The 23,185-nt window shown below is 67.0% G+C and overlaps 1 protein-coding gene across 5 annotated transcripts; it reads left to right on the top strand.

Annotated features, from left to right (window-relative positions):
• The first annotated feature begins 2,987 nt into the window (after positions 1 to 2,987).
• ATP13A2 (ATPase cation transporting 13A2) lies at positions 2,988 to 22,446 on the top strand. 5 transcript variants are annotated; one of them, XM_062190510.1, is made up of 29 exons: positions 2,988 to 3,071; positions 10,458 to 10,552; positions 10,665 to 10,847; positions 11,069 to 11,127; positions 11,251 to 11,365; positions 11,559 to 11,638; positions 12,412 to 12,489; positions 12,617 to 12,686; positions 13,345 to 13,479; positions 13,553 to 13,619; positions 13,702 to 13,833; positions 15,146 to 15,301; positions 15,633 to 15,743; positions 15,827 to 15,873; positions 15,950 to 16,138; positions 17,201 to 17,407; positions 18,064 to 18,159; positions 18,234 to 18,435; positions 18,533 to 18,653; positions 18,765 to 18,889; positions 19,505 to 19,665; positions 19,764 to 19,880; positions 19,965 to 20,044; positions 20,206 to 20,358; positions 20,439 to 20,535; positions 21,253 to 21,476; positions 21,557 to 21,708; positions 21,814 to 21,983; positions 22,077 to 22,446. In XM_062190510.1, the coding sequence occupies exons 1-29, from the start codon at positions 3,062 to 3,064 to the stop codon at positions 22,212 to 22,214; spliced, it is 3,570 nt and encodes a 1,189-aa protein (XP_062046494.1). In that variant the 5' UTR covers positions 2,988 to 3,061; the 3' UTR covers positions 22,215 to 22,446. The 5 variants fall into 5 exon arrangements, with proteins under 5 accessions (XP_062046494.1, XP_062046495.1, XP_062046493.1 ...); XM_062190511.1 differs by lacking the exon at positions 2,988 to 3,071 and adding an exon at positions 10,122 to 10,302 and having other exon boundaries at positions 18,276 to 18,435; XM_062190509.1 differs by lacking the exon at positions 2,988 to 3,071 and adding an exon at positions 10,122 to 10,302.
• The last annotated feature ends 739 nt before the right edge of the window (positions 22,447 to 23,185 follow it).

Here is a 23,185-nt window from a genome sequence, read left to right as displayed (position 1 = left end):
CGGCGGGGGCGGGGTGGGGTAGGAGGCCGAGCCCCTGGCTGCCCCTCTGACCTTCCACAAGCTCAGGGTCAGGAAGGGAGCAAGTTCCCCAGCAAGGCAGTTTCTGTTGGCAGGAGCCATCACGCAGTCCCCAGTTCCCTCTCTCTAATCCTTACACCAACAGGCCCCTGAGGTCAGCCAATCATCGGTCCTCATTGTGCTGTCTCCCCGCCCCCACCTTCCAAAGAAAGTCGCTCTGCAATGGCCAGTCTGCTTCGGTTTTTTCCACCTTCAGCCCTTCTCTGTAAAACCAACCTCTGCCAGGCTCACAGGAACATTTCTTCTAATTTAATCAGATGTTGCCTGATGCTAGGATCAAAAAGAAAGCCAATTAAGATCTGAAACTAGGGGCCGGCACTGTGGCGTAGCGGGGGAAGCTGCTGTCTGCAGCGCCGGCATCTTTATGGGCGCTGGTTCGAGTCCCGGCTGCTCCATTTCTGATCCAGCTCTCTGCTGTGGCCTGGGAAAGCAGTGGAGGATGGCCCAAGTCCTTGGGCCCCTGCACCCATGTGGGAGACCTGAAAGAGGCTCCTGGCTCCTGGCCTCAGTGTGGTCCAGGCCTGGTTATTGTGGCCATCTGGGGAGTAAGCCAACGAATGGGAGATTTCTCTCTCTCTCTTTCTCTGTGTGTGTGTGTGGTGTGTGTGTTTCTCCCTCTAACTCTTTTTTCACAAGAAGATCAGATCTGAAATGGAGCTGTAACCTTGTCCTCTCACACCTGCTGCTGCACTCACAGGAAACTGACAAGGCTGCCGCCTGGCTGGAGCCGGGCACTTTCCTGTCATCTTGGAAATGAAGGCACCCAGTGCCTAAGGTGCCGGGGGCCTCAGTGAGCATTTCCGGCTTTAGAAGGAGGCCAGCGCTGTGGCTCAATAGGCTAATCCTCCACCTGCGGTGCCAACACCCTGGGTTCTAGTCCTGGTCAGGGCACCAGATTCTGTCCTGGTTGCCCCTCTTCCTGTCCAGCTCTCTGCTGTGGCCCACGAAGGCAGTGGAGGATGGCCCAAGTGATTGGGCCCTGCACCAGCATGGGAGACCAGGAGGAGGCACCTGTCTCCTGGCTTCGGATCGGCGCAGGGCGCCAGCCATAGCGGCCACTCGGGAGTGAACCAACGGAAAAAGGAAGACCTTTCTTTCTAACTGCCTGTCCAAAAAAAAAAAAAAAAAAAAAAATTGGGCTACACTATCAGCTGAAGGTTTTATCCTCTGATAAAACCAGACCCAAGCGGGCAGCAGGCGGTTGTCCTGGAAGCTGTTTTTATGCCCCCATTTACCAAATACTGCTGTGGGAAGCTTTGACACAAACATCTCTTCCTCTTAAAAATGTATTTATTTGTTTGAAAGGCAGAGTTACAGAGAGATCACTCCCCAAATGGTTACAGTGGCCAGGGTTGGGCCAGGTGGAAGCCTGGAGCTTCCTCTGGGTCTCCCACAAGGGCCATCGTCTGCTGCTTTCCCAGTGCATTAGCAGGGAGCTGGATCGGAAGGGGGACAGCAGGTGGCGGCTCCACCCACCCGCCAGAAGGGAAAGTCCTGGCCGCATGTGACTGGAAACTTCAGCCGCAGTTATGTCGGACGAGGACGGCCACCCACAGACCGCCTGGACGGCCACATGAGAGTCACTTCCCCAAAGGTCACCCCGGCAGGTGGCAGGGCCCCCACATCCTCTGTGTCCTCCAGCCCCGTGGAGGAAGTGGGCGGAGCTGCAGGTGCAGCGCTGCCCAGCGGCTCAGGGACAGAGACCAGGCTGAGTCCACAGTCCGGAGGGGAGGGCGGGACCTCGCCACGTGGTCGCCATGCCCCCTGCTTTTGTGAAGCTTCTTCAGTTCTATTTTTTAGATTGATCATTTGAAAGGCAGAACTGCCGGCGCTGTGGCGTAACAGGTTAAAGCCCCAGCCTGCAGTGCCGGCATCCCATATGGATGCTGGTTCGAGTCCCGGCTGCTCCTCTTCCGATCCAGCTCTCTGCTGTGGCCTGGGAATGCAGCAGAAGACAGACAAGAAGAAATGGGGAGGTCTTCCATCTGCTGGTCCACTTCCCAAATGCCTGCACAGGCCAGAACCAGGCCAGGCCAAAGAACTCCATCCGGGTCTCTCACATTTGGGGGCAGGGGCCCAAGGACTTGGGCCATCTTCCGCTGCCTTCCCAGGCACATAAGCAGGGAGCTGGATCAGAAGTGGAGCAGCTGGGACTGGACCACGCACTCCGGTATGAGATGCTCACCCCCGCTGCACCACCATGCCAGCCCCTTGCGAAGCCCCTAACCCAGCACCAGGATCTACAGGAAACCACTGGCTGCTCCCAGGCGCCGGCCTCCCATGCTCCCAGCGACTTCCACCGCACAGCTGGAAGGGCGAGGGAGGTGACTTTTGGAAGCTCACAGAGCTGGGAAGTGACAAGTGCACCAGGGACTTTGACGCCAGTGCCCAGCCCCTTGCCACTGTCCTGGTCGCCTCTTGGCAGGGCCATCTGAGCTGCCATTTCCAAACCCAGTCATGCTGCTGCCCGGGGCGGCTGGGTTCCCTGGGCAAAGTCCTGGCAGAGGCCACGGGGGCTCTGGGACCTTGGGCAGCCCGTCTGTGCTGGAAGTGTCGCCTGTAGGTGTAGATGAAGCGAGACGCCAGCCCACACCGCAGTGATCGGCAGGGCCCGCCCACAGCCGGCTCCACCAGCGGCCCGGCCCGGCCCACATCTCGGTCCCCACACACGCCTTCACCTCGGTCCCATCCCTGCCCGAGTCCTCTGTCCCGGCCCTGGGCGTGCGCGGAGGCGGCGCCGGACTACAAGTCCCAGCAGCCCGGGCCGCCCTGGGCTGGGCGGTGCTCGCGGCGCGCTCCCGACTGCGGCACGGTCGGAGCCGCGGAGCTGAGCCGTCGCCCCGCGCCCCGAGCGGCTCTCCGCGGCCCCTGCCCCGAGCCCCCGGGCCGCTCGGACCGCGCCCCCGCCCGGGGCCCTGCGCACGCCCGGGGCCCAGGCCGCGGGCCGCAGCGCCGGGGCCGGCGATGAGCGCGAGGAGCCGGCATGAGCGCAGGTGAGTGCGGGGCCGGGGGGCTCTGGACCCGGCGGGATCGCCGGCCGGCCCGTCGTCGCACCTGTGCAGGGAGGGGAGGCGACACCGCCCACCGCAGGGGCACGAGCCCGCGAGCGGCCCGGCGCCCGCTCCGGAGAGGCCGAGCCCGGGGATGGCGCCCCCGCCGCCGGGCGCGCCGCGCACAGCCGTGCCCTCCCCGGCTTCCTGCGCCCCGGCTGCCGACGGGGAGGAGGCTCCCGGCGCCGGTGCAAGGCGGTCATTGGGGTCGCGGCCTAGCCAGGCCCGGGAGCCCGGCCCACTCGCACGAATCAGCTCCCGCCCCCAGTGTCCGAGGCCCAGGTCGGGGAGCAGGTGCGAGGCTGCGGCATGGGGGGCTTGGGGCAGCCGCCTCTCCTGTCTGAATGAATGAATGAGTGAATGGATCTGGGATTGGCAGCCTGTTCCTAGGGCCACACCCTCCATGCCTCCCAGGCCGGGCGTAGGAGGCTCACCCTTTGCAGTCTGGTCTGTGATATGCCCCCGGCAGCAGATGGGGCCAGGAGACCACTTTTTTCTGGAAGGGCCTCATCCCCGCGTTGCTCATGCAGACCCCAGACCCCGGTAAAGGGCCCACCCAGGCAGCAGACCCCATCTCTCCCTCCCCACGCCCCCAGCCTCAAAGCCTGAGGGGCACCCGGGGTGAGGGAGGGGCAGGAATCTGGAAAGATGGCCCCTAGGCTGCCCGTCCCGGCCTAGTGAGCGCAGGAGCTCCCGGGCACTGGGGAACCAGCGCCAGGATGGAGGCGCCCCCCCCCCCACCCGCCGGCCAGTGCCCTGTCGCCACAGGAAGATGGGCCTCCCGCAGGAAATGAGAGGTTCCCGAATGCTTCGACTCCGGCCCCTCTGCCCTGCAGTGTGTTGTGCCCGGTCATCAGCCCGGGCCCAGGTCAAGTGCGTGGCTGTGTGTGCGAAGAGGAACTTAGATGTCGCCAGCTTCTGCCCTTTCAAGCCGGGCGAGGGGCTTTGCAGGTCCGTGCCGCAGCCCGGGACGGGAGGCTGCGTGGGAAAATTCGGTTCCAGAAGCTGCTGAACAGAGCAGCCTGAACAACCCGTTCTCCTCCCTGGAGCCTGGGTGTGCCCGCGCCGACCGCCGGCTTCCTGGGGCGCTGAGCTGTGAGAAGAGATAAACAGGGCCCGCCGGCCCGGCGAGGGTCTGCCCCGGCTTCCCCTCCAGCTCCCCCCCCCCCCCGCCGCCGCCGCCCCGGCTTCCCCAGCCCGGCTTCCCCTCCAGCTCCCCCCCACACCTCCTTTCTCCGGGGGCCACTGGAAGAGTCCTCATGGAATGAGGGGTGTGCAACAGACACAAGGAAGAACTTCCCAGAGGGGTCGCTGCGTGGATCCTGTGGGGGTCTCTGGCAAGGACCCCGGAGGAAGTGGCCGGGAGGGGCAGGCGTCTGGCAGAGCAGCTATGATGCCCACCTCCCACCGGCCCCTGGATTCCTGCCACCCACATGGGAGACCTGAGTCTGGTTCCTGGCTGCTGGCTTCCGCCTCGCCCAGCCCTGGCTGTTGCCTGCATTTGGCGAGTGAGCCAGTGGATAGATCTCCCTCCTTCTCTCCCTCTCCCTCGCTCTCTGGCTCTCAAATTGAAAAACACAGGCGGCTGGCACCTCTGCAGCTCACAGCAAAGCAAGGCAGGCGAGGGGGTGGGCTCGGGACTGTGCCCCCATCCTCTGCCGTGCCTGCGACGTGCCCGGGCCTTCTGTCACCGTCTCCTGACCCCCGGGGTGAGCGGCAGCCCCAGTGTGTGCTGGGCAGAGAGGACCTGGTGCCAAGACAGGTGCTGGCCGGCCTCCGCGTTCCCGTCTGAAGTGGGGAGAGCCCGCTGTGCAAGTGGTGTGGCACTCAGGAGCGGGGATGCGTCCCCGTGGCCCGACCCGCCGCGGGCTTCCCTCCCTTCCTGATTCCTGCTGCAGGCCTGGGCGCCTCTGGGTCTGGTGAGGGGCTGGTGGGTGGCCCCGGGGAACCAGCGCCACAGTTGGGGGTGCAGACCCCGTGGGAGCCTGAGAAGTGGTTCAGAGGCCACGCCTGCCTCCTCGGCAGGGAGCCAGCTGCCTGGTCCTGTGCCACCCCGCAGGCCGCTCGCCTACCCCAGGGCGGCTGCACGCGGATCTCTGCTTGTGCTCCGAGGGCCGGGACGATGTAGAAGCCGGGAGAGGCTGGGCAAGACCCAGCTTGCCTTGGGCATGATTCACGATGACGCCCTGCGGCCCTTGGGACTCAGTCTCCCCACCTGAAAAGTGGGGGTCAGAGGAATTCATGACATTGTGCTGAGGAAGACGTGAGGAAGTGCACGAGGGGGCTTTAGGAAGTCCACGGGGGGCCGGCGCTGTGGCGTAGCGGGTGGAACTGTCGCCTCTGATGCTGACACCCCACAGGGACGCGGGTTCAAGTCCTGGCTGCTCCACTTCCGATCCAGCTCTCTGCTATGGCCTGGGGAAGCAGCCAAAGATGGCCCAAGTCCTAGGGCCCCTGCCGTCCACGTGGGAGACCCGGAAGAAGCTCCTGGCTCCTGGCTTCAGCCTGGCCCAGCCCTGAAGTGTGAAACATTCTCCTGCCCCCACCCACTTCTGGGAGCCCACCTCTGGGGGGCCCAGTGCAAAGCCGTGGGACACGGCCCAAGAGCTTGGGCCCCTGCCATCCATGTAGGGGACCCGGATGGAGTTCCAGGCTCCTGGCCATTGTGGCCATTTGGGGAGTGAACCAGCAGACAGAACACTGATCACTCCCACTCCCTCTCTCCCTTTCAAATAAATCAATACATCATCACACACACACACACACGCACACAGTGGGGACCCCTCCCCCAACACTGGGACTGCGGGGGAGGGGCAGGAAAGGCAGCAGCCCCCCTCCCCCCATAGCCTGACTGTGGCCCTCGTCCTGCATGCCCTGGGCCACACCAGGAAGGGGCAGACGCTGTGCCCTCGCCCCGCCCCGCTCTGCCGCCCGAGCCCCCAGGCCGCAGGCTTGTGTCTGTGCGCCCAGGCTCTCAGAGCCGCGATGAGTCAGGTGCTCCCGGGCGAGGGCTGGCCGGGGGTGGCACTTGGGTGCGTTTGGTTTTTGAGTCATGGTTGGGAGAGGCCTCGGGAGGCGCAGGCCCGTGCCCTGTCCTCGGCAGCGGCCCTCAGGCGTGGGGTCTCCGGCTTCCTGGCTCGGGGCCTCGCTGCCCCAGTTCCTCCTTCATGAGTCGGGAAGATGAGAGCCCTCCGCAGTGCGGGAATGGACCTGGGGAGGGGCCGGGGCGGTGCTGTCCACGCCGGGGACTGCTGAGCCGTGATAGGAGCGCGCAGGACTGCGCCTGTCGGCTGGGACCAAGGCCCCGGTGCTCAAGGTGTCCTCAGGGGCTGAGCAGTGATCGAGGCCCGCCCTGAGCACCCAGTGGGTGGCCCTCTTAATATGGGGTGCGGGCGCTGCAGGTGGAGGATTAACCACGTGAGCCACGGCGCCGACCCCAGGACTCACTTCTTAGTGTTCAGTTTTATCGGGAAGGCAGAGACAGGGAGACAGGAATCTTCACTGCACAGGTTCACTCCTCAAATGTCTGCAGAAGCCAGGGCTGGGCCAGGCTGGGGCCAGCGGCCAGCGGCCAGCGGCCAGCCAGAACGCTGGGCCTCCCCTGTGAGTGGCAGCGGCCCCCGTGCTGGGGCCGTCACCTGCTGCCTTCCAGGTGCGCATGACGGGAAGCAGGACTGGAAGCAGAGCCAGGACTCGAACCCAGGGCTGCAGCAGGGGATGCACGTGTCCCAAGCGGCATCATAACCGCCGGAGAGGATTTTTTTAGTTTATCCTAGGAGGGTCTTATACATCTCCATGAGCTCGAATAACTGTACCTGTTTGTGGGGTGAGGGCGCTATTTCTATACGGGAGCACCGGTCAGGTCACTCATTTCTGGCTGAAGCTTGGAGCCCTCTCTGCTCTCTTTAGATCCACAGCGGGCTGCTGTGGGGGAACCGGTTTAATCACTCCTGCTGCTGCTGCTCGGCGGGTTCAGAACTCAGCCAGGAAGGGCGGGAATATTTCTAAATGATTATTGATTTTCATCTACTTGAAAGGTGGAGCCGGTGGGAGGGGGGAGAGAGAGCACGAGTGCTCCCAGCCGCTGGGTCACTCCCCACAGAGGGAGCGTGTGCGAGTGCTCCCAGCCGCTGGGTCACTCCCCACAGAGAGCGCGTGTGCGAGTGCTCCCAGCCGCTGGGTCACTCCCCACAGAGAGCGCGTGTGCGAGTGCTCCCAGCCGCTGGTCACTCCCCACAGAGGGAGCGTGTGCGAGTGCTCCCAGCCGCTGGGTCACTCCCCACAGAGGGAGCGTGTGCGAGTGCTCCCAGCCGCTGGGTCACTCCCCACAGAGAGCGCGTGTGCGAGTGCTCCCAGCCGCTGGGTCACTCCCCACAGAGAGCGCGTGTGCGAGTGCTCCCAGCCGCTGGGTCACTCCCCACAGAGAGCGTGTGCGAGTGCTCCCAGCCGCTGGGTCACTCCCCACAGAGAGCGCGTGTGCGAGTGCTCCCAGCCGCTGGGTCACTCCCCACAGAGAGCGCGTGTGCGAGTGCTCCCAGCCGCTGGGTCACTCCCCACAGAGGGAGCGTGTGCGAGTGCTCCCAGCCGCTGGGTCACTCCCCACAGAGGGCGCGTGTGCGAGTGCTCCCAGCCGCTGGGTCACTCCCCACAGAGGGAGCGTGTGCGAGTGCTCCCAGCCGCTGGGTCATCCCCACAGAGAGCACGTGTGCGAGTGCTCCCAGCCGCTGGGTCACTCCCCACAGAGGGCGCGTGTGCGAGTGCTCCCAGCCGCTGGGTCACTCCCCACAGAGGGAGCGTGTGCGAGTGCTCCCAGCCGCTGGGTCACTCCCCACAGAGGGAGCGTGTGCGAGTGCTCCCAGCCGCTGGGTCACTCCCCACAGAGGGAGCGTGTGCGAGTGCTCCCAGCCGCTGGGTCACTCCCCACAGAGGGAGCGTGTGCGAGTGCTCCCAGCCGCTGGGTCATCCCCACAGAGAGCACGTGTGCGAGTGCTCCCAGCCGCTGGGTCACTCCCCACAGAGAGCGCGTGTGCGAGTGCTCCCAGCCGCTGGGTCACTCCCCACAGAGAGCGCGTGTGCGAGTGCTCCCAGCCGCTGGGTCACTCCCCACAGAGAGCGCGTGTGCGAGTGCTCCCAGCCGCTGGGTCACTCCCCACAGAGGGCGCGTGTGCGAGTGCTCCCAGCCGCTGGGTCACTCCCCACAGAGGGAGCGTGTGCGAGTGCTCCCAGCCGCTGGGTCACTCCCCACAGAGGGCGCGTGTGCGAGTGCTCCCAGCCGCTGGGTCACTCCCCACAGAGGGAGCGTGTGCGAGTGCTCCCAGCCGCTGGGTCACTCCCCACAGAGAGCGCGTGTGCGAGTGCTCCCAGCCGCTGGGTCACTCCCCACAGAGGGAGCGCGTGTGCGAGTGCTCCCAGCCGCTGGGTCACTCCCCACAGAGAGCGCGTGTGCGAGTGCTCCCAGCCGCTGGGTCACTCCCCACAGAGGGCGCGTGTGCGAGTGCTCCCAGCCGCTGGGTCACTCCCCACAGAGGAAGCGTGTGCGAGTGCTCCCAGCCACTGGGTCACTCCCCAAACTTCCACCACAGCCAAGGCTGAGCCAGGCTGCAGCCGAGAGCCAGGAGCTCCTTCCAGGTCTCCCGCGAGGGCGGCCGGGGCCCCCAGGAGGCCTTAGCAGGGGGCTGGAGGGGAGGAGGGGGAGCAGCTGTGGGCACCCAGGGGCACCTGTTGCGCCCCTGCTGCTCAGCACGCGGGCAGACATGTGCAGAGCTAGAGGGGCGGCCGAGACGCAGACCACCCCGGCCCTCTGTGGCTCCTTCGCCGTCGAGGGTACGTAGCCATCCTAGCCTGGTCGCGGTGCAGCCAGAGGCGGCCGTTAGATGGCCTTTGGCAGTGAGAAGTGACAGGAACCAGCCAGGCCGCCCCTCCCTGCTCGCACCTCCTCCCAGCAGCCGGCACTGTCAAGACAGAACAGAGATGGAGCCAGGGCCCCAGAGCTCTCGTACCAGCCCTGGCTACCAACGCTAGGCTCTTTTCTTTGTTTGCATGAAACAAATAAACCTCTTGTTTAATTAAAAGCAAACCCAGCCTAGAGCTGGCGCGTGGACTTCGTCCTGATCCTGCTGTGTACCCGCTGTGTGATCTGGGCAGGTGACTCAACCTCTCTGGTCCCTGTGCTCATCTTTAAAACGAGGATCATAACCGTGGTTGCCTGGCAGGGTTACGGTGCCGGCTGTGCACCAAGGCCAGGACCAGAGCCTGTGGGCGGTGAGCCCTTGGGGAAGGCCGGCCTTTGGGACTTGGGCTTAGGGAGGCTGCAGAGCCAGGGCAGCCCGGAAGCCAGGGTTGTGTCTGCGGACGGTGCGGGCCGATTGGGTGGGAACTCAGAGGCTGCAGCTGAGGGCGGGGAGGGGGAGCCTGGGCGTCAGCAGCCTGCACAACCCTGCTTCCCCAGCCTGCGCGGGGACTTTTCCAGGGGCTTTGTTGTTTTTTTCTTTTTTTTTTTCCTTCTTTTTGACAGGCAGAATGGACAGCGAGAGAGAGAGACAGAGAGAAAGGTCTTCCTTTGCCGTTGGTTCACCCTCCAATGGCCGCCGCAGCTGGTGCGCTGCGGCCAGCGCACTGCGCTGATCCGAAGCCAGGAGCCAGGTGCTTCTCCTGGTCTCCCATGGGGTGCAGGGCCCAAGCACCTGGGCCATCCTCCACTGCACTCCCTGGCCACAGCAGAGAGCTGGCCTGGAAGAGGGGCAACCGGGACAGAATCCGGCGCCCCAACCGGGACTAGAACCCTGTGTGCCGGCGCCGCAAGGCGGAGGATTAGCCTAGTGAGCCGCAGCGCCGGCCTCCAGGGGCTTTGGGCAGTGCCCGGGGGCCCCCAGCCGCAGAGAAGCCCCGGGGGCCCCCAGCCGCAGAGAAGCCCCTCGGGCCCAGCACGCCCTCCCGCCCCCAGCCCCCAGCCGCCAGCCCCATGGCAGCGAGGTAAGGGGAGAATTTCCACAGTAGACACCGGCGCTGGCACCCGAGCCTCACTTTGCCCGTCTGTAGCCACAGCCTCACCGCGGCGTCTGGCTGATCTCACTGCCAGGCCCCAGTGGGCGCGGGACTGAAGGCGGATGAACAGCCCGAGCCCAGGAGTGGAGGAGGAAAGGCCAGATGGGACCGGGGCTCCAGGGGCTGACAGGTGGGCATGGCGTGCACCTGCTCTCAGCTGCGGGCCACACCCAGCCAGAGGTGACAGACACCGGCCACGCCAGCACTGCCGGACAGCAGTGCTGGGCTGTCTGGGCTCACGGAGCCACGGGAGCCACCCCAGCCACCCTCTCCTCCCGCCCACAGACAGCAGCCCCCTGGTGGGCAGCACGCCCGCCGGCTATGGGACCCTGACGATAGAGACGTCCATCGATCCCCTCGGCTCCTCAGTTTCATCCGTGGTAGGTGCGCCGAGGGGGGCAGTGGGATCGGCCCCCGGCCCCCCGGCCCCCTGCCCTGGCCCAGGCCCCGGCCCCTGCCCGCCCCGCCAGGCCCTGTGACCTGCGTTCGCAGAGGCTCAGCGGCTACTGCGGCACTCCCTGGAGGGTCATCGGCTACCACCTCGTGGTCTGGATGATGGCGGGGATCCCTCTGCTGCTCTTCCGGTGGAAGCCCTTATGGGGCGTGCGGCTGCGGCTGCGGCCCTGCCACCTGGCCCGCGCTGAAACGCTCGTCATCGAAATAAAAGACAAAGAGGTGAGGGCGGGGCCCAGCCCAGGGCCGAGGAGGGACCACGGTGGCGCTGGGGGCGTGGAGGACGCGGGTTCCCAGCCGAGCTGCCCCGGACTTGCCCAGGGCACAGCAGCCAGGGTCTGGGTCTCAGCTTTCCCATCTTTCCCAGCAGGGGCCCCTGGGTGGGGGGGGGGCCTGGGCGGGGCCGGCTCTCACGGGGCGGAGTCCTGTCCTCTGGGTTCCAGGATAGCTCGTGGCAGCTCTTCACTGTCCAGGTGCAGACGGCGGCCATCGGCGAAGGCAGGTGAGGCGGCCCCCAGCCCTCCTAGGAGCCCTCGCGCCCTCTGAGCCCGGGGCCTCCATCCCAGGGAGGGATGCTGGCTCTGTGGCGACAGTGAGGTGCAGGGCGGCCTCCCCTCCTCCCCAGCCTGGAGCTGCCCCCGTCAGCCCCGGGGGAAGATGGCCGGAGCCAGGCGGCCGTGGGGGCAGTGCCGGAGGGCGAGTGGGAGGACTCGGCCCGGCTGCACACGAGGGAGGAGGTGGTGAGTAGACGTCCTTGGCGCTCTCTGCGCATCCCTATCTGGTGCCACCGTTTCTGGCCCTCTCGTTCCAAACCTGCCCCTTCTCAGCCCTGTCCCCTTCTGTCCTGCGACCGGGACCCTGCCCGCTGCCCCCAGTGCCCACGTGCTCCTAGGCCGGGCCGGCCTCTGCCCGACCTCTCCTCTCTCTGCCCAGAAGCGGCTGCTGCGCTACTACCTCTTCCAGGGCCAGCGCTACGTGTGGCTCGAGACCCGGCAGGCCTTCCTCCAAGTCAGGTGGGGGCTCCGGCCAGCGCGGTGTGGGTGCACAGGCCTGGGAGGCGGTGTCACGTGGCCCGGCCGGGGCTCTGCTGCCTCTGCCCCTCGAGGCCGTGGGCCTGAGCCTCTCCAGGCATCGGGGTGTACTGGGGTCTGGGGAACCCCTGTCCCCTAGGGTCGTGTTGAGGTGAGCCTTGTCAGCCTAGGGGGCTCTGGACAGTTCCACCTGCTTGTCCTGCCCTGCCTGCCCATCCTAGTTGGGGGCCCCGGAAACTGGCCCCCAGAGAGGGTTCGTGTGAGGACAGTGTGCTTGGAGCAGGCAGCACTGGCACGGGGGGGCTGCTCAGGCCGATGCCCACTGGGGCCCCAGGAGCTCAGTGCCCTGGGCGTGAAGGCCATGGCCCCTTACGTCATTGTCATGGCAAAACTGGAACCCTCCGTGCTTCCAGCTCTGGCTGGAGTGGGTGAGCTTGTCCTGAGACAGGTGCACACACAGGCAAGTGTGGAGGGTGCGCAGTGTCGCCCGTGAGAGCCAGGCGCTGCCCAGAGCGCCCCACGGCTGAGCACGCTTCACCCCACGGCCCTGGGAGGAAGCTGCTGTCTCTGCCCCCATCCGGCCGGGCAGCTCTCCGAGGCCCGGAGAGGTGTGGCAGCTCCGTCACGGGTGACCGCCGCTCTGCGGGCCTGAGCTGGGACCCGGTCAGAGGAGCAAACAGAGAGCGCGGTGTGGCTGACGCAGGTCCGGGGGTGGCCCGGGGCTCAGCGACTCCTCTCCCCTCCCCACCCCACAGCCTGCTGGACCAGGGCCGCACCTGTGATGACATCTGCCGCTGCCACTCGGGCCTCAGCCCCCAGGACCGAGCTGTGAGGTGGGCGGGGCCAGGCCGGGTGGGGGGGCTGGGGGCGGGGCCAGGCGCTGCTTTCCCATCACTTGCGCTCCGTGGGCCCCTGTTTCCCTGGCCGGCAGCTCTGTGACCACAGCCCCTCCCCCTGCAGGAAGACCATCTACGGCCCCAACGTCATCGGCGTGCCCGTCAAGTCGTACCCGCGGCTGCTGGCGGATGAGGTAGGGCCGTCCCTGGGCCTCGCCCCGGCTGCGTGTGGCTCCAGCCTGGCGCTTGCTCCTCGGGGCCACTTGGGGGTGGCAGGCCAGACCTGCGGACCCTCTGAGCACCTCCCGCCTGCCCAGAGCCAAGGCCCTTTCCGTGCGACGTCCACTCCCCTCCTGCCACAGCCCTTGAGTGGGGCTTGGACGCTGTTCACCCATGAGGCTCCTGGGTGTCAGAGGGGACACCCAGAGTGACATGGCAGTGTCCTCACCCTGGGACAGGACCTGGGAGAGAGAGAGCCCCTGGGTCTGCCCTGATAGCGGCTGCAGCCCGCCCCCTAGGAGCGAGCTGGGTTCAGGCCAGTGACTTAACCCTTCAAGCCTCAGTCTCCTGGCCTGTAACATGGAGCCAGTGCTGGGCCCCCCCGACTCACCATCCGCGCTCTATGACACTTCAGGTGCTAGGCAAGGGCCGGGTGTCGGGGGCCCAGCAGATGCCCCCGGCCTCTGTAGAGCAGGCACACAGCCGGCCGGGGGGATGGGATGAGCCCCGAGAGCCCGGGCCTCGGTCCTCTGCCACTTGCGGGGTCCCCTGCTCTCATGGGCACAGGAGACCTGGCCAGCGGCTGGGCTACCCCAGGGGCCTCGGGCCTGACCCTGCCTCCCCCCTCCCCAGGCGCTGAACCCCTACTACGGGTTCCAGGCCTTCAGCATCGCGCTGTGGCTGGCGGACCGCTACTACTGGTACGCGCTGTGCATCTTCCTCATCTCCACCGTCTCCATCTGCCTGGCCGCATACAAGACCAGAAAGGTGAGTGGCGGGAGGCGGGCCGCTGGGCCCCCCGGGGCTGCCACCCACCCACCTCTCGTCCCCCTGCCCACAGCAAAGCCAGACTCTGCGGGACATGGTCAAGCTGTCCATGCAGGTGCGCGTGTGCCGGCCCGGAGGAGGTGAGGCGCCGGGCAGGGAGGGGGCCCAGGCGGCGGCTGCGGGGCCCGGGGCCATGCTGAGCTGCCTTCCGCCCGCCCGCAGAGGAGGAGTGGGTCGACTCCAGCGAGCTGGTGCCAGGAGATTGCCTGGTCCTGCCCCAGGAGGGCGGGCTCGTACCCTGCGACGCCGCCCTGGTGGCCGGCGAGTGCGTGGTCAACGAGAGCTCTCTGACCGGTGAGTCGGCCGCCCGCCCTGAGTTCTCTTTTCCTTTTTCTCTCCGGTAACGACCGCGGCTTCTGCTCCTGCCAGCCCCGCGCCCTCGGGCTGCATTGTTTACCCTCTGGGTGCCTCGGTCTCTTCCCTGTGAAATGGGGCTGTGGGTCCCCAGGACTGGCTGGGGCTGTGCAGGGGCCTGGGAGCGAGAGTGGAGCACAGTAAGCACCCACTGGGTGCCGAGTCTTCCCATGTAAGTGTTTGCCTTTGCAAGCACAACGGAGCAGGGGGCGTGCCCGTGGGACGCCCAGTGCCCTCCCGCCCCGGACAGCCACTGGGAAGGGTTCGAGGCCTCTTCCCGCCTTCCTCCGGGCATTAATGCAGGGGGAAGCCCCTGGGGAATGCGGGTTGGGAAAAGCCAAGGCGGGGCTTCACGCAGCCGTGTCCCTTTCCCCGCGAGCTGTGCACACGTGCAGGTGCGCCCCCTCTGTCCCGGACACAGGCCACACCCGAGGCCTCGTTCCGTACCTCCGTGGCCTCTCGAGCTGTTCATGGCCCGCGTGTCCCTGCACCTTCAGCCACCCCGCAGGGCTGTGCGGAAGCACCGTTGACCCGAGCGGGCCCCCAGCCATGAGTGTCACAGGGTGACCCCACCCCCGCCCCGCCCCAGCAGCAGCCGGTGCCACGTCTCTCTCGCTGCGTGCAGGCACTTCCGGCTCTGCAGAGCGGTAGCTTTGGGTGGATGCTGGTGTTCACTGGAAACCACGGGGCAGTGGCCGTATCCGGGGAAGGCTCCCGGCTCGTGTTGTTTGTATGATAAGAACGGCGATTGGCGTGGCGCGTGCACACACACCCTGAGCTTAGCCCTCCTTCCCCACTTTCCTGCCCCGTGCCTGGGTAGCCTCTGAGTCCCTTCCAGAAAGCTGCACACAGTAGGTGCTCAATAATTGCATTCGGTAAGGGATTATACCCGGCAGTCTGCCCAAGGCTTTAATTGAGGTTACACCCCGGTTTATATCTTTATTGGTTTGAATTGTAAATGCAGCGCACGCTTACTATAAAAATAATTCCGACAGAAGGCATTAGACTCCCCCGCCCCCACCACACGTGGGCGTCCCCCGAGCCCCCAAGAGGGCGGATCTGGGTGACTGGCCGCCTCGTCCTTGTGTGTCCTCAGTGTCCCTCTCTGTAAAATGGGGCCGTGATTCTCCACACGCGGTCCCAGCTCAGGGGGACCTGGGGCTCACGGCACAGCTCCCCGCACACCTCTGGTTCTGTCGGAGGGAGGGGGCGGCCCGAGGCCCCCGTGGCCCTCACCCAGCGTCCCTCCCAGGGGAGAGCGTCCCCGTGCTGAAGACGGCACTGCCGGGGGGGCCGGGCCCCTACTGCCCGGACACGCACCGGCGGCACACGCTCTTCTGCGGGACCCTTGTCCTGCAGGCCCGGGCCTACGTGGGACCACACGTCCTGGCGGTGGTGACCCGGACAGGTACGCCTCAGGGGGCCGGGCGGGGGGCGGGGCCCTGGTCCCACGCCCACCCCTGCTGCCTCCGCTGCTCCAGCTTAACAGAAGTGAAGCCCGACTGGGGCCAGCCCCGCGGTGTCCGCGGAAGCCGGCAGGGCCCTAAGTGCCCAGAAGTGGCAGCAGAAGGGGTCCACCTGAAGCTGGGTTTGAAGTGGGAGCTGGGCAAGGCCTGGGGCCATCGCTCGTGACCCCAGACTGGGTGACAGCCGAGCCAAGTGCAGCTGGGGTGGGCGAGTGGCGAGAGACACCTGCTCTCCCCCAGCCTCCCCTCCTTGGCGCCCTGTCCCATCCCCAGGGTTCTGCACGGCCAAAGGGGGCCTGGTGAGCTCCATCCTGCACCCGCGGCCCATCAGCTTCAAGTTCTACAAGCACAGCATGAAGTTCGTGGCCGCCCTCTCCGTCCTGGGTAAGCGGCCCCTCCGCCCCCCCTCGCTGCGCTGGTGCCGCTCCCGGCCCCACGTCCCACCGTGTCCCTCATCGTCTCCACAGCTCTGCTGGGCACCGTCTACAGCGTCTTCATCCTCTACCGCAACCGGGTAAGCCGCGGGGCCGGGTGGGGCTCCCGGGGGCCCAGGGCCGCCCCAGCCCGCCGCTCACCGTGCCTCCTCACAGGTGCCCGTAGACGAGATCGTCCTCCGGGCCCTGGACCTGGTAACGGTCGTGGTGCCGCCCGCCCTGCCGGCCGCCATGACCGTGTGCACGCTCTACGCCCAGAGCCGCCTGCGCAGCCAGGGCATCTTCTGTATCCACCCGCCGCGCATCAACCTGGCCGGCAAGCTGCGGCTGGTGTGCTTCGACAAGGTGGGTGCCGTGTGGGCGCAGGGGGCCCCTCGGAGGCCTCGGCCAGGCTTGCACTCCCACATTCCTCGGGACGCACTCAGAGCAGCGCACCAAGTCACTTGTGCAAAAATCACCGAGGGCCTACTGTGTGCCCTGGAGGGGCAGCCATGGCCGACACAGATGTCCTCGTGGTCACTGTGTGGGTGCACGGGGCGGGCGGGGGTCTCAGAGGCCAGCCCTGTGGCACAGCAGTCTAAGCCAATGCTGGCAACACCGGCCTCCCTGTCCCAGTGCAGGTTCCACCTGGGCTGCTCCACTTCCGATCCAGCTCCCTGGGAAAGCAGTGGGAGACGGCCCAGGTGCTGGGGCCCCTGCACCCACGTGGGAGACCTGGAGTCCCTGGCTCCTGATGGCAGCCATCTGGGGAGTGAACCAGTGGGAAGACCTCTCTCTCTCTCTCCCTCCCTCCCTCCCCCCCACCCCAGTCCTTCGGTTTCACCCTCTTTCTCTGCCTTGCAAATAAATAGATCTTTAAAACCAAAGTTAGGAGGGAGGCGAGTAGGGAGAGAGGGGGCAGCCAGCTGGAGGGGCTCCCCTGAGTGGCCTTGCTGAGGGGCGGGTGGGGAGGCCAGGGCAGCGGGGCCCCTGTGGAACACACAGGGTGAACGGCAGGGCCTGGGGCAGGCACGCAGCGCCGGGTTGGCCAAGGCTGGAGGCTGAACGTTAACCTGAGTGTCAGGGCCACGGAGAGTTCTTTAAAATCAGGGGCTGGGGCTCGTGGTCAGCTGCACACAGCTCGTGGGCAAGGGACTGGGCAGCTGGAATCCCGTGTGGGAGGTCAGTCAGTCAACAAACAGGATGAGTGCTGACCATGGGCCAGCTCTTTCTGGGTGCCACAGAGCACAAAGAGGCCACAGGTGGGACCTAGGGCACAGACTCCCCGGCCCCGGGAACCAAGCCAGACCGTGAAGCGTGGGGGCTCGAGGCTGACCCCCGCGGGAGGAACCACGCCGGTCAAAGTCTGGAGGTCAGGAGAGGCCTTGGCCGGCCCCGCCTCACACCAGGGTCCCCCTGTCCCCGCAGACGGGCACCCTCACCGAGGACGGCTTGGACGTGATGGGAGTGGTGCCCCTGAAGGGCCAGGCGTTCCTGCCACTGGTCCCAGAGCCCCGCCGCCTGCCCGCGGGGCCCCTGCTCCACGCGCTGGCCACCTGCCACGCCCTCAGCCGACTCCAGGACACCCTGGTGGGCGACCCCATGGACCTCAAGATGGTGGAGTCCACTGGCTGGGTGAGGCGGCCCCCGACCCGTCTTCCTTCTGGGTCTCTGACATGCCCCTCCCCTCCCCATTATTCATAATCAGGGCGAGGCCAGCCTCTGCGCACAGGCCTTGTCCTGGGGGTCCCTCCCCCGCCCCAGCTTGAGACCAGCTTCCCAGGAAAGAGACTGAGCTGAGGGGGAGGCGGCCCCTTGTGCAAGGTCACCTTGTAAGGCGAGCTCAGAGACAGGGTTTGAATTTGAGGCCAGCGCCTGATCGGCAGGGTGAGCCGCCACCTGCGACGCGGCGTCCCCGGGAGCACCATTTCCGGTCCTGGCTGCTCCACTTCGCATCCAGCTCCCCGCTAATTGGCTGGGAAGGCAGTGGAGGACGGTCCAGGTGCTTGGGCCCTGCACCCGCATGGGAGACCCAGATGAAACTCCTGGCTTCTGGCTTCAGCCTGGCCCAGCCCCGACCATTGCAGCCACCTGGGGAGGGAACCAGTGGATGGGCAATCTCTGTCTCTCTCCCTTTTTGTAATTCTGCCTTTAAATAAATCTTAAAAAAAAAAAAACTAAGGAGCTTGAGCCCCCCCCCCCCTCCAGGGCCCGCACCCTCGCCTTGCGCCCCACACAGTCCCCAGGGAGGAGGGCATGGGGGTCTGACCGAATCTCCCACCGCCTCCCAGGTCCTGGAGGAGGCGCCCGCTGCCGACTCGGTGCTCGGGGCCCAGGTCTTGGCGGTGATGAGACCCCCGCCCCGGGAGCCTGGGCTGCAGGGAACGGTGAGCTGAGGGGGTGAGGGGGCGCCCCGGGAGGGCTCCACAGCGGGCACCACAGCTGCCTCTCGCACCTGCAGGAGGAGCCCCCCGCGCCCGTGAGCGTCCTCTCGCACCTGCAGGAGGAGCCCCCCATGCCCGTGAGCGTCCTCTGTCGCTTCCCCTTCTCGTCAGCGCTGCAGCGCATGAGCGTGGTGGTGGCGCGGCCAGGGGCCACTCAGCCCGAGGCCTACGTCAAGGGCTCCCCAGAGCTGGTGGCAGGCCTCTGCGACCCCGAGACAGGTGACCGCAGGACGGTGGCACAGGACGGCAGGTGGGTTTCCAACCTCTGGCCCTGCCGGCCCCTGCGCATCCCAGTGACGCTGCGTCTCCCTGGCAGTGCCCCCCGACTTCGCCCCGGTGCTGCAGAGCTACACGGCTGCCGGCTACCGCGTCGTGGCCCTGGCCAGCAAGACGCTGCCTGTGGCGCCCAGCCTGGCAGTGGCACAGCAGCTAACGAGGTGCGCCTGTCCCGGGCCTGGGTGGGGGCCAGGGAGGAGGCCCTCGCCCCTGTGACTGAGAGGGGGGCTTGGCCACTGCTGACCTCTGACCTGGGCCTGCCTGCGCTCCAGGGACGCCGTGGAGCGGGAGCTGAGCCTGCGTGGGCTGCTGGTCATGAGGAACGTGCTGAAGCCGGAGACCACGCCGGTCATCCAGACTCTGCGCAGGACACACATCCGCACCGTCATGGTGACAGGTACCGTGGCCCCTGGGTGCCCAGCCTGCCCTCCTGGGGCCGCCTCCTGGGTGCCTGCCTGGCCCCAGGCACTTCTTGTACGCGGGGTGGGTCTTCATACACGATCCCGCCTGCGTCGGACTGCACCCCCTGCTGGACAGATGAGCACATTGCAGCTCGGAGGAGTGGAGCAGAGTGTGGCGCCCGCCCTGCTGGGTGACTGCTCGGGGTCCCAGGGGCCCCCTCTGAGCATGGGGACAGTGGTGTCTGCCGCGAAGGTTGTGCAAATCACCTGGGGCCAGAGGGATTCTAGCCTGGGCGACGCTGCTGGGGCTGCGTCGGTCTCCTCGTCTGCCCCGCCCCTGGCTACACTCACACACACACACACACACACAGTATGCACTTGTACACACGCACACGGCATCCGGCAGGAGGCAGTAAATGTGGCCTCGATCCCAGAGACCCGCTCCCTCCTCAGCCCCCTCGACACGTGGGGCCGGAGTCGGCGTTAACTGCTCTGGCTCACTCCGCTGTGGCCATGGGTTGCACTGGGCCGCAGTCTTCCTGTCTGTGGGGATCCGGGTGAGGAGGGCCCCCCTGGGCAGTGCTGGACCCTGGCCTTGCCACACACCCCAGGGGACAACCTGCAGACGGCGGTCACGGTGGCCCACGGCTGCGGCATGGTGGACCCCCAGGAACGTCTGGTCATTGTCCACGCGACGCACCCCGAGCGGGGCCGGCCGGCCTCCCTGGAGTTCCTGCCGGTGGAGTCCTCCGTGGCCATGAACGGGGCTGAGGTGAGGCTGACTCCAGCCCTGGGTCGCCTGACCCCGCGCCCCAGCTCTCCAGGGCCGGCAGGGGGAGCTGAGCTGGGCTGGGCTCCCTGTGCCCCCAGGATCCCGAGCAGGCCACAAGCTGCGCCGTGGAGCCAGACCCCCGATGCAGCCACCTGGCCCTCAGCGGGTCCACCTTCGCTGTCCTCGTGAAACACTTCCCCAAGCTGCTGCCCAAGGTAGGGGCGCCCCGACACCCCCTTGGCCCCGGCTCGGCTCCGGCTCCCCATGGCTGCTGCAGCCGGCTGCCCCTGTGCCCCCAGGTCCTGGTCCAGGGCACTGTCTTCGCCCGCATGGCCCCCGAGCAGAAGACGGAGCTGGTGTGCGAGTTGCAGAAGCTCCAGTGAGTGCTGCACGCGGGGAATGGGCAAGGGGCGGCCGGCGGGAGCTGGTGCATCCATCCCGCACCCTCTCGGGCTACCGTGTGGCCCCGAGAGGTCCCACCACCGCCATAGGCTGCCAGGAGGTCAGCTCACGGGCCCCGCCTGCCCGCCCGTCTGCCAGGTACTGCGTGGGCATGTGCGGGGATGGCGCCAACGACTGCGGGGCCCTGAAGGCGGCCGACGTGGGCATCTCGCTGTCCCAGGCCGAGGCCTCGGTGGTCTCGCCCTTCACCTCGAGCATGGCCAGTATCGAGTGTGTGCCCGTGGTCATCAGGTGAGGCGGCGGGGGTGCTGGGCGAGGGGTGGCCGGCCCGTCGCCAGCCCGGGCCCCTCACGCCCACGCCTGCCCCGTAGGGAGGGCCGCTGCTCCCTGGACACGTCGTTCAGCGTCTTCAAGTACATGGCCCTGTACAGCCTGACCCAGTTCATCTCGGTCCTCATCCTCTACACGGTGAGCTCCCGCAGGGCTCCGTGCCCCGGGCCAGGCCCTCAGCCCTGCTGCTGGGAGCCCTGCAGGGCCTGGGACGGGCGACGTGGGCTCGTCTCCCGGCTCCGTTGCTTCCTGGCCGTGTGGCTCCGGCGGCAGGCCCGTGGGAACCGATGAGAGCGCTGGGCGTGGAGTGTGGCGCACAGTAGGTCCACGGAGGTGGGGGACCCTGTAGCATGCTGGCTTCTCGTGCCTCACCCCAGGAGCTCACAGTCTGCAGGGAAGGCCAGGGCGGGCCCCGGGCGGCTGTGGGATTTAACCGGACCCACTCGCTCTGCGCCAGGCTGGCCTGAACCTGCCGCGTTCACCCGCTGAATGCCAGCGTCCATCCCCGTGTGTCCCTCATAGCAAGAAACTTCCTGTCGGCAGGAGCTCTGTCCCCCAGGAACCTGGGGTCCCCCACGGCAGAGCCCAGCCTCTTTGCCAGGCGGGGCTGGGAGGGCAGCTTGCACCCCCCAGCTGGGTGACTCCCCTCCCCCATCAGACTGCGAGCTGTCTGGGATCAGGAACCGGGCCTCCTCTCAGGCTGTCTGCCGCCATCAGATTGGAGGGCAGGAATGCACCTTCCTTGTCAGAAAGGAAAGGCAGCAAACGGGCCTCCCCCATCAGACCGGGGGCTCCCTGGGGCTGGGCCAGGGCCGGGTCTCAGTTTCCCCTCTCGTCCCCCTCCCTTGCGGGCAGATCAACACCAACCTGGGTGACGTGCAGTTCCTGGCCATCGACCTGGTCATCACCACCACGGTGGCCGTGCTCATGAGCCGCACGGGGCCGGCGCTGGCGCTGGGGCGCGCTCGGCCACCGGGAGCGCTGCTGAGTGTGCCGGTGCTGAGCAGCCTGCTGGGGCAGGTGGCCCTGGTGGCCGGCGTGCAGCTCGGGGGCTACTTCCTGACCACAGCCCAGCCCTGGTGAGTAGGTGCTGCCCTGCCCCGCGCCCGCCCCGCACGCCGACCCTGACCGCACGCCCACTCCCCCCCCCCCCCGCCAGGTTCGTGCCTCTGAACAGGACCGTGCCCGCGCCGGACAACCTCCCCAACTACGAGAACACTGTGGTCTTCTCCCTGTCCGGCTTCCAGTACCTCATCCTGGCCGCGGCCGTGTCCAAGGGGGCGCCCTTCCGCCGGCCGCTCTACACCAACGGTGCTGCTGGGGGTGGGGGGCGGGGCCTGCGGTGCTGCCGTAGGGATGGAGAGGGCGCTGGGGGTGAGCCAAGGGGCTGCTGCTGACAGACCGCCCCTCCCCCAGTGCCCTTCCTGGTGGCCCTGGCGCTCCTGGGCTCCATCCTGACGGGCCTCATCCTGGCCCCCGGCCTGCTGCAGGGGCCACTGGCGCTGAGAAACATAGCTGACACCTGCTTCAAGCTGCTGCTGCTGGCCCTGGTGGCCTTCAACCTCGTGGGGGCCTTCCTGCTGGAGGTGGGGCCCGCGGCGCGCAGCAGCGGGCCGGGGTTGGGGTGGGGACGCCGGCCCCAGCTGCCCGCCCATGTCCACACGCCCCTGTCCCTGCAGAACGTGCTGGACCAGTGCCTGCCGGCCTGCCTGCGGCGGCTCCGGCCCAAACGGACCTCCAAGAAGCGCTTCAAGCAGCTGGAGCAGGAGCTCACCCAGCAGCCCTGGCCGCCGCTGCCCGCTGGCCCCGGCAGGTAGCGCTGGCCTCGGCGGGCGTGGGGCCGCCAGAGCTCCCCGCCTCTGAACCGGCCCCACCTCTAGAGACGCCGCCACCCCCGTGGCTCCCCGCGCCCCTGGGGCGGCCATGGGCACACTCCTGGCCAGCCCCGCCCTGGGGCGGTGGTGGCTGCTATCCCCCACCTTCAGGGCATCCCAGGGAGGGACGGCCCTACCAGCGCTGCTGGCAGTGTAGCAAATAAAGTGATATTTTCCTGGCATGGCAGTGCCTGTCTCCTATGTGGCCACCGTGGCCCTTCCTACCTGCCCCACGGGGCATGCACGGCGCCAGCCAGCGGCCCCTGGTGTGGGTCTATGCCCGGCACCCCGATTTTCCAGGTCACTGCGCAGCGCCCCCCCCCCCCCCCCCGGACTCTCTCTAACGTCTTTTCCCTCATTTTTCACTTTTTACTTGAAAGGCAGAGGCCGACAACTCCTCCACCTGCTGGTTCATTCCACAATGCCCACAACTTCTGGGGCTGGGCCAGGCCAAAGCCAGGAGCCCAGAACTCCATCCGGGTCTCTCCTGTGGGCGGCAGGGAGCCAGCCAGCTGTGCCGCTGTCTGCTGCCTCGCGGGGCGCACGTTAGGCAGCTGGGGCTCGGGCAGGCACTTCTGAGATCCGGGAGCGGGGGCTGTCGTAAGCGCAGCCGAACGCCCGTGCCCCAGTGTGCAGCGGCTTACACGCGTTGTTCCGTCCTCACAGCGTGGAACCAAATCACTTTGCCACCTTCTGTGCTGTTCACCCTCCTGCCCCGCTGAGGGTGAAATACCATCACCCAGGAGGCCGCTAGCCCGGGCCACGCCCCTCCCCCTGCCTCCCCAGGATCCTGGGACGTGTTTGTGGTCCAGTTCCTCCCTCAGATAACATCCGGGCTCTGAGCCCACGGCCCCATCCCCCGGGGGAGGGTGGGTGCCTCTGACCTCATCCAGCCCTCCGGCTGCCGGCCAAGC

This window comes from Lepus europaeus, chromosome 5 (assembly GCF_033115175.1).
Source record: "Lepus europaeus isolate LE1 chromosome 5, mLepTim1.pri, whole genome shotgun sequence".
NCBI classification, from domain to species: domain Eukaryota; kingdom Metazoa; phylum Chordata; class Mammalia; order Lagomorpha; family Leporidae; genus Lepus; species Lepus europaeus.
This window is presented reverse-complemented; position numbering and strand designations above follow the sequence as displayed.